The sequence below is a fragment of the Branchiostoma lanceolatum genome, chromosome 13 (assembly GCF_035083965.1).
Source record: "Branchiostoma lanceolatum isolate klBraLanc5 chromosome 13, klBraLanc5.hap2, whole genome shotgun sequence".
Lineage (NCBI taxonomy): Eukaryota > Metazoa > Chordata > Leptocardii > Amphioxiformes > Branchiostomatidae > Branchiostoma > Branchiostoma lanceolatum.
In genome coordinates, this window is record NC_089734.1 from 6456604 (window position 1) to 6470133 (window position 13530).

Below are 13530 nucleotides of genomic sequence, written 5' to 3' on the forward strand. Positions count from 1 at the left end.
CCAACCAATCTGTCAACTTAGCAGTTCGTATTTATGTGCAATTAATGTTAATTCCTGCAGCCTGGGTCCCAGGGGTGTCTAGCCCCTCTGTCCCAGCGACAATCTCATAAAACATGGATGAACCAGACCCGTCATTCCATTATAAAAATTCCCATCAAATATTTCACCAATTCAGTAACAATATGTGCACCAGGGCTGTCTCCAGGTTTAGATTTTTTCTGTTCCACTGAATGTTTGGTGGCCTATGTTGTTAATATTCATTGTCAATTCTGTCATTTTAAGCTTCCAAAAACACATTTTCTTCAATTTCATGTCATGAAGTTCAGATTAAAGACAGAGAGACAGGACCTGGAGACTGCCTTGATGTAGACTCTGTGTAAATATAACAAGGTGGCAGTGTTGGTCGATTTTGTAGAGGACCAGCTTGAAAAGAACTGGAACCAGATCTGGGAAATCAGAAGTGTTAAGAACAATTTCAGTACTTCTAGCTCTACCTCTACAAAATATGCCTCTATGTTTGTCTCAAAATTACAAAATAAAATCGGCACATGCCAGATATTGATCTGGATAAAGTCGTCTGTCTGAATCTATAGTGTAGCGTGCATAGTATTATATATTAGTAGTTAGTGACCCTGCCTCTGGACCAAGAAGCTGTGAGTTCAAGTCCCGGCTATGTCAACCATCATGCATGCTACTGGGAAGGGTTACAATCTCTAGGACAGGACACTAAGCCGTGAGTCCCCAGTACAATGGACCCTTAGTTTAGATACAGCATCTGTCTTCTCTGGTGGAAGAATAGCTCTTCAGTGAGTTAAACTGGTTTGATGATAAGATCACTTTTTCTATATTGTGATCTGGAATGCTGCAGTAAGGGAAACAAGTCTGCCAGAGTACAGCATAGTGCCTCTAACCACTTTCTGCCTTACAATGAACAATTACAGTCTGACGCTGACCTATCCGATACCATATGTTTTACCCAGTCCCTTTGCCATGCTTTTTGCAAACTACAAAATGTCGTTGAGAAGATAAAGTGCAGTAACGGTCGTACGGCATAAATTCCAGCGCACTGCTGTCTCCGGTGAAAGGCAATACTCGCGCGGGCTATGTTTAACGACAGGAGTTATTGTCAGCAAAGGGCGTCCGCAGCATACTCAATCACGGCAGAAGTAGAGAAATGAGACTGTTACGGCTCGGAATGCTCACCCCGCTGCCCTCTCGCTTCTGTTTCTGCAGATCTGAGGCACCGGTGTGCAGTTTGCCCCAGGATTTATATTGCTTTGTCAACCCCCATGTAGGGAATGCCCTCAGTCTGTGTCAAACTTTGGTTAGACCACTCTGCTCCGTTCAGGATGGATTACTCCTATCCAGAAGTCATGCTCAGAGGGAATAGTAAAGTATAGCCAGGAAATAATGGCAAATTTCCAAACACTGGTACCTTGTTCACATGCCTGAATTGGATACTGAGTCAGCAAAAGTCCACTCCTTTTTCTCTCTACCACGAGATTAAATTTCTGCAAACATTTCTGCATTTACAGTAGTCAAGTATTGCGAGGAGGAAATAATGGCAAATTTCCAAACACTGCTACCTTGTTCAGATGCCTGGATTGGATACTGAGTCAGCAAAATTCCTGGTCCTATTGTGAAAAACTAGTACTGTAGCTTGCGTCTATTCCTAGTATAGTTTTATACAGGTAACATGATTTATCTATTCATCTGTATGATATTAGAACCAAGCTTATCACACATATTTCTTGTATTTACTAGCATAGTGAGTATGATGAGCAAAGAAGCCATATACTGAGTCAGCAAAAGTCCTGTTCCTGTTGTGAAAACTCCTGCTGTAGCTTGCATCTATTCCTAGTATAGTTTGCTACAGGTAACATGACCTATTTATTAATCTAAAATGACGTTAGAACTACTGTAAATGCATCTAAGTTTGCATGGTTTTGATTTTACTGTAGGGAGAAAATGGAGTGTTCACTATATGGTTTCAAGTTCGCGTTTGAAACAATGGTAGCCCTACAGTCATAGCTGGACAAAGAGTGTTGAGAGGGTTTTAAGTTCATGCTGAAGAATTTACCGAAAAAACTGCAAACACAAAACCACCGCTAACATTTCTGCATTTACAGTACAGTAATTGCACAAATTTTTTGTGTTAACTAGCATAGTGAGTATGATGGAGCATAGGAGCCATAAACTCACTCATGCACAAAGGATGGTGACCTTGTTTCACATTTTTAATGTCTAGGCAAGTATCCTATAAAACCTTTTAAGACCCTCCTGATCTTATAATAAACATATGGTATGGTGTAAGCTTACATAAAAGCACTTTCAACCTTATCATTAAGTTTTTATCCCTGAGGTTTTATCAGTTTTCCACTCATAAAGCCTTATACCGGGTACTAATAGTTATACTAATGTATAAAGTGTTATTATTGGACGAAGGGTCCCCAATTGTATTTTTCCCCCATAAAGCTTTATACTAATGTTTAAAGTGTTAGTTTGCAGACATGTTATTGGGCAAAAGGATCCCAAGTTTCTCACTGTATGAACATGGAACAGCCATAACTGGCTGCTCTAACAATATAACATCACTATCAGGTCGATAGTGAAGTAGTGAAAATGCAAGTTTACTTTTTTTTTTACAAGTTACAAAAACCTACAACATGTACATGTAGGTTTCCCCAATGCTGAAGATATCTTTTTGTCATTTTATCATTTCATGAGTCTACCAACAATGTTAGAAATGATTGTGAAACTGAATGATATACAGTGTAACCAGCTCACATAACCAAAAGCCTTGTGTTTAAAATCAATCATTGATTTTGTGATAATGTATCATTAGCACAAAAAAGGATTTTCAGCCTTAACAAGTACAATTGATGAGGCACAGCATATGGATTTGTTCCAGATACTTTGCAGAGATTTAGCCAGCATATAGGCAACAGCCAATACATGTATCTAGTAGTATGTTCCTGTTATACACCAAGCAATGGCTTAAGTATGGAGTGACAGCAGCACCCTGGCCACAGGTCAATCTACCCTGTAATCATCTTTTCAGCTTCTCTCCCTCCATTAGCAGGGGTACATCTCAAGAAGACCCGGGCACAGGGCATCATTCATTAAGACAAATCCCTGAGTGGCTTTTCTGTTCAATATGCTGATCTACAGAGCTGCTGTGTTATTCCAGTGTTGCTGGCCTTTTCACAAAATGTGTGTCAAAAGGTTAGCCAGGAAAACTTGCTAGCAGGCTTCAAAGAGGAGTGAAATAGAAAAATACCACAGTCACTAGAATATTCTTTGATACCTTGTCACACTGTCCTTTATGCAGCTGTCTCTAACTTTTATTTCCTTATTCAATTGTTGTAAAATTCAGTTTTGATTTAAGGTAAAAGTAGGTGAAATGCTGCCACAATGAGGAGATTTAATGCTAGAAATCAGAAAATAAAAAATAATGCCCTTTACACATAATCAAACTGTCTTATACTCTTTTGATTAGTATCATGCTATAGCAAGTGAATGATTATGAATTTAGTGAAGTACTTAAATGTTGCAAATATTGTTACAAAATGCAATAGAGAATGGAGTACCAAACGGCTGCCTCAGTGCGCTAAAGGTTAAATGTAGAAAATCATGGATATACATGTACTGAAAATCAAAAACAATGCTACGGTCTTAAGCTTCCCAAGGCCAATCATATGTCACATGCATGTTTTGTATCCTCAAACCAGTTTACAGTTTTGACTAATGACATTTTGTGTCTGGAGAGAGCAAAGCAGGATGGGAGATTCCCTGATGCTATTATGTCGACTCATGTGTACCTTACATTTCACAATTAGTCGCCGCCGTGTGTACCTCCGCTCCAAAGCTAATTCTGCAATTCAATTAAACATCTCTCCAAACAGACAGCAAATTATCTGTTGCCTCGCTCTGATTCTCCATCCGTCCCCTTAATGCTGAAGTAATTTCATTTCCTGTTGTCATACTTTATTGCCGCTCGCGTGAGACCCTGTCTCGTGGGCCCGCCTTTCTTCCCAATTTCTTCTGCCAGACTTGATTGTAATAAAATCTGTCTGAGGGCGATCATGTATATGATGTTGAAGTTCAAGTAATAAGAAATCAAGAGAAAAATATTTAAAAAAATATAGTAGATTATTTTTACTTTAACATCAATTGGAAATATGTTTGGAGATGTTATCTATTGGTCAAGTATAATGTATATCACAAACTTATCTAGTATTTCGGTGCATACATGAAAATATTAATTGCAGTTAGTAGTAAAGGATGGGGCTATGGGCAGAAATAGTGGCCATGTTCTGGTATTTCAACAAAGCCAAAAGAGCAAACTCCTATCTAACTTTTGTGAATTCTCCTATACAATTAAAGCATCACTGAAATTCCCACAACAAAAAACATGTATGATTGAACCTTTTACACAGAGATTCATATTTCTTCACATAATCCTTAAACAAACACAGCATATCCCTTAATATTCAAACATAATCCTTTCCGGATGCACAAAAATATGCTACATAAGCCCTGGATACATTCAACAGTTTTGACGTATTGTCCAAACATGATGTAACGTCTCCATTTGTAATGTCCATTAATCATAACCATGATGTATCGGCTAAATCCTGTATTACTTTCAGATTAAGGAAAATACAGACATGCCTTAGATGGCCCTATTAATCTGGAGACAATGCAGAAGAAGCTGTCATGCAGCGCCTTTTGTAATCTTCTTAGACATTGACTCCAGACGATACTGAAATATTTATTTTGTAATTTTGTTAGCTTATTGTCTACAAGCCGGCCTACAGTAAAATTATAGACTGGCTGCCAACTGAGTAATAACAACGGGACTCAAATAAAGAGCAGTCAGTTAAAGCAGCACAGCAATAGGGGAAAGGTCGGGGGGAAATTGGTGAGGAGGGAGTGACATAGAGAACTGCAGATGTATTTCTGATGGGCACTGGGAATAGCATTTCATGTGATGTGGTAACACTAGTTCACCATTATCTACGTCGCACAAAACGCTTTGTTTCAGCGAACAAATATTGTACAAGTTCTAATCCTCCCATGACAATGTCAGTCTAAACCATTCTGGGGTGGGAAGTTTTTGACGTCGTCATCTTCGAATACAGGGTCATCAAATGAAAGCTAATTTCAGACAGTGTTCTGAATACGTTAGTCTGCGAAGTTTGGATTTCTAGCGGTATCACTGATATTAGCATATAGCATATATCCCTTAAAATACCTAATTTTATTAAATCCCAGATACATGTTACCCAGTGAATTTAGGTCAGGTAGCCTTATATGTTACTTTGTAAGTTTTTCTCAGGAAATAAATGTCCTTATTTCATTGATTTTTATGGTAATTTGATTTTTGTCATGGACTTCCGTTAAAAGGCTTTATTTCACATTGCTGTCAAACATCAATGTCAGTGTGACACAGATATGTCACATTTGATTATTCAAGAGTCTCATAAAAATCCTTCCATTTGATACCAATGTCCTAGATTCTACCTTTTTTAGGAAAAAGATTCTACATCCTCCACAATAGTATTTGATTGAGTTCTAATATTAGTCCTCTCGGAATGTAGATGAACATATGAAGGAAACAACTGATTTTTTTTTTAAACCATGCATCCGTTTTCTTAAAGTTGATACTTGGACATTTTTATAGCTAAGAGCCAAGAAGTGTCTTTCAATCTGCATATCAAAGTACCGGTAACTGTTATAGACATTGAATTTCACCCATCATCAAAATCGTTCAGTTTTTTCACATGCCAAATTGCCTTTACTGTAAAGTCTAGTGTACATAAGACTTATTTGTAACCATTAGCCCTACTAGGTCTGTTGTGTGAGTTATTCCTTGATCACCCTATTTGCAGTCTACGAATGTTCAGTCAATGATAAAACTCCAAACCCGGTAGATATATTGCTGGTGTCATGATGCCGCTGATAAAGTAGGGCGGGGAAGATTGCTTGGTTTGCTGACAGGATGCAGGGCAATATTGGTTGAAGCCGGGCGTGTGGTATGCATGGGAAATAGGACGGCACATGCAGGGGGAATGGATGATGGGGGCTGGGGGAAAAAGAAAAGTGATCTCGAACCAGTTTAGCTCAAATGAACTCAATGAACAGATGAGCTGATCTTCCACTGGTCGTGACAGGAAGACAGACGTTATGTACAGTATTTACAGGTTCATTGTACCGGGGAAATTCCCCTAGCTCTTTTCGACAAGCACAATGAACAGTGGACCACGGCTTAACGTCCCGTCCTAAGGACTGCGACCCTTTCCGGTAGCGTGCATGTCGGGTGAGCGACACAGCCTGGATCGAACCCGGGGCTTCTAGTTCCAGAGGCAAGATCGCTAACCACTGGACTACTCACGGGGTGAGGGGGCTGGGAAGGAGAATTACTTTATTTCATTTTCATGATGTATTGTTGTTTTTGCCCTTCACATTTGCATGGATGTGTGCGTGCATGTGTGAGTGTATGTTTGTATTATATAATGCATGAGTGTATGTTCATGTGTGTGTGTTTATATTTTTGTGTGTGTGTTTATGTTTTTTTGTGTGTGTGTGTGTGTGTGTGTGTGTGTGTGTGTGTCAGTATGCATTTGTGAATGAATGAATGAAAACTTTATTACTGTGTGTGTTTGTTTGTGTCAGTACACATGTATGTGCGTGTATGTGTTTGTGAGTGCCAGTGTTTGTTAGTGTGTGTGAATGTATGTTAAGTACAACTACAGTTAAAACAAACATTATGAGTTTCAATTCATGGAAAATGTTGTAATGTAGCACTACAGTATTCTAAAAAAGCTTAATGGACTTGACAAAGTACTACCTCTAAGTCTAATTTAACAGCAAACTTTAAAAAAATACAATTTTCATCTTGATACACACATGCACAGTTTCCTCAACCAAGTTAATGACTTTTCATGGCCTTCTTTTGGCTTGAAGACTGTAGAAATGACAGCTTGTCATCCTAGTTTACTTTAATGGTGCCTCTTGTAGCATACATGATGACACCTTCCTGACCTAGTTGGGTTGTTGTTGCCCCTGCTCAATTTCAGGACCCCAGGCTGTTGAGACGTCCACTGTTAGTCTTTATTCAGATACTGTACGTTCACAGTGGTAGGAAAAATGGAGTGTTTGCAATGGTGTTTTAGTTTTGCGGGGTTTTTTTCAGGAGCACCATTGGAAACACAACATTTTTTCCTAAGCCTTTAAGTTACTACCTTGATACACAGTCCTGGTGTAGAATATATACTCCTTGTTTACAGATGTAAAATGTAAAAAGGTTCCCCATGTTGATTGATGCACTTGTTACTGTAATAGTTGATTTTTTAACTGTGCTGAAGCAAAGTTTGCGCATTCACAAGTCGAACTTCTTACTTCTATTCTGCTGCAAAGCTGTTGCCCACTTTATATGCAACTAGACAAACCTCCCATTGAAAGACACATCTGCTCTTTTATATCTACTATAACCGAAAAGCGAGGAGAAGTAGAATTTATCTAATGATAGTCATATTCTTTTGTATCCGTTAACTGTACTTGTATTTTGTTTTGTTGTGACCTGAACTTAGCCAAGTGTGGCAGAAATGTGCAATAAAGGTCTTCATTCATTGTATATTAGAGACAAAACGAACACACAACAGCCAAGAATTTGAATATTCCTTATTCAACATTCCACAGCCTAAGCCTTACCTCTCAGTGTTCTCAAAGTGGTACTATAAATGCGGAAATTTTCACGGTGGTTTAATGTTTGCGGTTTTCATGGTAATCTCTTCACCGGAAGTTAAAACCACCGCAAAAAATGCTTGTTTTGTCTTCTGCCATCTACACCATTGTTTCAATGGCGAACTTAAAACCACCACGAACACTCCATCTTCTCCCTCCCGCAAACTTTAAGGCTTTTACTGTAGCCATACCAGCTAAGATAGTTGTGTGATAAATCTACCTGTGCGCCAACTTTCCATTGATCTCGGGAAGGTCCTTAAAGTGCAGGGATGTCCCTAACAGATCCATCATGACATGCATTCCTGTATTAAAGCACTTTGGGAGCAGTACTTGCCCTATTTACTGCAGTTTCCCCAAGGAACCCCAATATTTCTGCTGTCGCTGGGGAGATATTGAAGATGTAAGGCACTGGAGGTGTAATGAATTCAGACACCTTTGATTCTTGGAAAATTGCAACTTGGCTCTAACGAACGATCAGTGCCTTAGGGAAATGTGGGTGAATACGGACTAGAAATTAGAATTGGGCACATATATACATGTCTATATGAACTTGCAATACCATACGTCCGTACTGGTTTAGATGTTGCTGAATCTTGATGTAACATTTGACTGTTTAATTCAGCAAAATTACGACAGGACATATTTTTGTCAACTGTTGCCAATGCTGTCAAAATGGTACAGAATCCAGAAAACCTGAGCAAGTTTTCTCAACTCTTTATTGTTCCTAGAAAAAACTATACAAAGGACATAACTACATAGAACAATAATGAATGTTGGATGTCAGACCCCTAAACTTGATTTACATAGCAAGTTTGTTGGCATAAAGCAACAGTTGCATTTAGCTTTGCCAACATGTCCATGGTACTGAACTTGATACTGTTATTGTTAGATTCTTCCTTGCAAGCACATATCACTGTCAAGTCAGTTGATCTGGTTGGATATGTATTATCCTATTGGTATAGAAACAGTCGTAACTATGCTATAGTATAGATATGTGCTGAAAGTACTTTTTAATGCTTCACTGAAATGTGCCATAGTGACTCCATTTAATTTACACTTCCAATAATCGTGCACTTTCAATTACACATAGTGTACATTTTCTATGATCAAACCTTGTTAAACATGAACAGTGCTTTTTGGTATTGAAAGGAGATGTTTTGATTTTATTTTATTTAGTTCATTGGATTCAATTACAGTTTGGTAAACATGCATGTGTATTTTTTAGAATAGCTCCATGAATGCTGCTGATGCTGACTTCATTTCTGATTTTCCCTTACCATCTACTTCTTTAACGTAAGAATGTTTTCTGCCCCCCTCCCCACTCCAGTGTACGTTCATCACAATACCACAAGTAGAACAGACGCACGCTGTCATCCTGAGCAAGCCGGCATGGATGTGGGGTGCGGAGATGGGAGCCAATCAGCACGGAGTATGCATCGGGAACGAGGCTGTGTGGTCGAAGCTGTGTGGGCCTGACTCTGAGGAAGAGAGGCTGCTGGGAATGGATTTGCTCAGGTATGTTTGTTTCATGTTTGTTTGTATGTACGGTATTGCATACCCGGTAAACTCCCCCATGGCGTAACACACCAGATTTCTACTGGAGGGTGCAAGCTGCATGTCAGGACAGGTAACTTGACAGTGAACATTTCTATCGAGACTTTGTGAGGAAAAACTTGTTTGGCTCAATTGGTAGAAATCAGTATTTTTTTGTGACCGCTACACCTCTAGAGTGCATGTCATTCTAACTTCATCTGGTTTTGAAGTACATCTCAACAACTGGTTCATACTGAGCACCATCCTCAGTCCTACTTCCTCATTCAACAGCCAAAGTTACTGTAAATACTGAAATTTTTGCAGTTATTTAATGTTTGCAGTTCACTTTAAGTTAAAACGACCATGAAAAAGCTTGTTCTGTGTTCTGCACACCTACTACCTTGCTTCAATCCTAAAGTTAGAACCACCACAAACGCCCCATCTTCTCCCTACTGCGGAATCAAATCCCCGCCAACTTAAATGCATTTTACAGTTATGAACAAGTCAGTGGACTCAACAGGATGGTACCCAGGCTATTCAGAGCAACCTTGGTAACAATCTTTGTGTCACCCAGTTCTGCCTGGTGGTTTATACTCCACCCAATCCAATGTCTGGAAATGCTTGCATTGGTCAAAGTCTGGTTGCCCCAAACAAATTGAAGTTATCCAAATAGACGGGGCAACTTGTTGTTTTTGCTATTCCTGATCCCTCACCCCTACATGTCATATTCAAAATGGCTTCTGTCCAGTTGATCTGGTAGCAGAAATGCTTTCGTTGGTCATATATAGTCTGGTCACATCAAACAAATTGAAGTTATTCAAATAGACAGGGCAACCTTTTATTGTTGCTATCCCTCACCTCCACATGTCACATTCAAAATGGCTTCTGTTCAGCTGATCTGATAGTTGTAGTAGCCTCTCACCAGAGTCAGACTTCAACCCTGTGACAAGCCACATTAGCATCATGAACAGTCCCTTGACATTAGTGAGGTTAACTCCACACCAGCCGGTGTAATTGAATCTGGTGTCAACATGAACTTGACCCCTGTGCCTCCACTCACCCAGCTGTGTAATGGGGATCAGCTGCGGAATCAGTCGGGAGGTTTTCAACTCCAGGAGACTTGAAGAGCGCTGCCAGGGCCAACAAAATCCTGATAGTCATTTGCAAAAACCTCCTGTTTTAACATTCTTGTGTTTCCATGTCATTGCAAGTTATGAAATCTCCAGTCTTTTTAATCATTTTCATCAGTGACAACCATTGAATGAACATGATTTTTCAAATGTTCACCAAAAGCATAATCATGGTTTTTGTAAGACATGGTTTCTTAATTTTGCAGGTATGACAGCAGAGCTTGCATATGTCCATATGTTGAATGGATTTCCTGTTTGCCTTTTCTTGGTTAAAGACTTTTTAAGAAGAAGGACATTTCTTAAGACCAGCATCTTCCAATCCTTTATGTTATAACTTAAAGGTATTTACCTGACTGTGTACTTCACACTCGTTCTCATTTAGATGTACAAATTTTGTAATATCCGTTACCGTTAAAAGTAAGACGTTCCTGACATTAAGATATGCCACATATAAGGTACGCAACTGCCGTTTTTAAAAGCTAGAAAAAGTTTAAGTCGTCATAAAATCTACAGTTTGACATCTTATATGTGGCATATCCTAATGCCAGGAACGTCTTATTTCAATCGGTAACGGAGATTACAAAATGTGTACATTTAACTGAGAACGAGCGTTCAATGTCCCACAGACTTGGACTTGAACGAGGCTCCACAGCCAAAGAAGCCCTGGACGTGATGACCACACTCCTGGAGCAGCATGGGCAGGGCGGACCATGTATGGAGGAGGGGGGGACACCTTGGTGCTACGACAACAGCTTCATCATCGCTGACAGGAGAGAAGCCTGGGTCCTGGAGACCGCCTCCAGATTGTGGGCCGCTGAGAGGATCACCAGTCAGTCTCTCATTCATTCATCCACTCATTCATTCAATAGTTTATCCATCCTTTATTTCATTCATTCATCCTTCCATCCATTCATGCATCTATCCTTTATTCTATTCATTCATCCATTCATCTATCCTTTATTTCATTCATTCATTCATCCTTTCATTCATTCATTCATCCATTGACATTCATTCATCCATCTATCCATCATTTATTTGATCAATTCCATTCAATCGTTCCATTCATTCATTCATTCCGAAGTTCCAGTCAAGCTATCAACCCTCCATACACCCTTGTTAGTTTTCACCTGTGATTTAGGTCATCTACATATGAATTTGGAATAATCAGTCAGCCTTCAGCAAAGCTTTATAGACTGACATTCTCCAAGTCATTTTAGTTGCAAGCAGTATTTTACACCAAAATATGAATCCAATTAAGTTAATACAGACACATTTATATGCATTATCTTTAGGCATGCTTATAATGAGACCTAATAGGTGTCTTCTGATTAGAATACTTAATTTGGCATAATTCAAAGTTGATCATATTTCCCAGCAGCCTTTGCTTTCAATGGTGGCTTTTACAAACAAACGTTGCTGTTTAAACTTTACATCAAATAACTTCACAAATTGAGAAGGAAACTGCTATATGTTTGTGTAAGAAAATTAAGAATTACATATTCCCCAAGTCACTGAGGGATTTTTATTCAACTTTGGGCTAACAGTTGTCTGAAAAGTAGATTTTATGTCGGTAGGTATGCCACATTGAGAATGAGTGGGTTTTATGTAGAGACCAAAATTTGACCTTTTCAAATTACTCTGGTTTTCCTTCAAATGACCACGCATAAATCTTTCGCCTTTTACTAAAGATTTCCGTGGAGGGGAACAATCAATGAGTCTATAACTAATTTTTCTCCGCCCTGCCTTGTGCGGGGCTCCTACTAAACCAAAGAAGTCCACATATAACACACCTTACACCCGAATAGCAGTTACTGAAGCAATTAGATAATACTTCTGAAAATGGTTAAATGTTACACATCTTAGTAGCAGTTAAGAAATATGCTGGAGACAAGTATAATTTGCCAACATTGTCTGAAGAATTACAATCCAACAGAAAACAGCATGTTGCATGAATAACTCATCTGTTAGTATTTAGGTTTCACCGCATAGAGGTCAGGCACAGAAGGCTAACTTTTCATAGCTATTTAAGTTTGCATGGTTTTTATTTCGCAGTAGGGAGAAAATGGAGTGTTCGTGGGGGTTTGAAGTTCATGTTTGAGACAATTATGGTGATTTTAAGTTTTCGGCAAGATGTTTACCGTGGAAATCGTGAACATAAAACCATTGCAAACATTTCTGCATTTACAGTACTCACTTTATTTCTTTTCTGTAGGCGGGTGCCGTAATATCTCAAACGAACTCAGTATCCGGACCAAAATCGATGCCATGTCCGAGGGCCTTAAGGAACACGCCCAGAAACACAGCTACTGGTCGCCCGAGGAGGGGGACTTCGACTTCGCACGTGCCTACAGCCAAGACTTGCCTAACAACATTGACGAGGACCCCACGGGAAGGGCCGGCGCTGGGAAGAGGTTGATGGAGAAGTATTCAGGTAAGGGACTGTAGCTCAATACTCTCCAACCAGAGGTTGTTGGGAAAGATTGTAACCTTATCATTACATACTTGGTGTTAACATTATATATGAATAAAAACATGGAAAAAACTTTACAGATTTCCTGCACAAACCAGTGGTGTCATCCAATGTACTACAAAAGTTTCTGTAACTTTGAAACCACTTACTATCAAAACGGTGTGATAAAGATACAGTCTGCCTAACTCTGTAACTCCACCCAGTAATTAGGTTTAGGGAGATATTGCATTGAGTTCCCTAACTCAGCAACATACCTTTAGCCAGCCTACAAGTTCAGATTTTTTAACTGACTGGATTAATTTTTTTTCAATCCCAACAAGCAAATTTCTGTCTCAAAACGAAGGAACAGTCCTGATAATAAATACTTCCATATTACATGAAATACAACTAACCTCCATTAACATCAATCTGCCAGGAAAGATAAATCCGGCACTTTGATAAACAGTTGGTTTGAGAGATCTCTAGCGCAGCACCCTCCAGGTATGCAGAGTTTAGATATGCAGGAGTGCATTATACTGGGAGATGTTGGGTTGGAGATCTGTTTGGACATATCTTTTCAGGGTGGCGGAATTATGTACCAGGAATTATGTTAGTAGATGTAAGGGCCCTGTCACACTTGAGCGTATACCCATTGCGTGTGAGTTGTGT

The 13530-nt window shown here is 39.3% G+C and overlaps 1 protein-coding gene and 1 non-coding gene across 3 annotated transcripts in view; both read left to right on the forward strand.

The window, feature by feature from the left end:
- The window catches only part of LOC136447317 (secernin-2-like), a 41763-nt gene that overhangs the window by 21508 nt on the left and 6725 nt on the right, over positions 1 to 13530 (forward strand). For both annotated transcript variants that reach the window (XM_066446083.1, XM_066446084.1), the window contains exons 3-5: positions 9077 to 9264; positions 11039 to 11241; positions 12625 to 12843. In XM_066446083.1, coding sequence (XP_066302180.1) covers positions 9077 to 9264; positions 11039 to 11241; positions 12625 to 12843 — 610 coding nt within the window. The remainder of the gene's footprint in view (positions 1 to 9076; positions 9265 to 11038; positions 11242 to 12624; positions 12844 to 13530) is intronic.
- Positions 12046 to 12168, forward strand: LOC136447993 (U5 spliceosomal RNA). Its single transcript, XR_010757822.1, has one exon. It is a non-coding gene; the product is annotated as a U5 spliceosomal RNA (small nuclear RNA).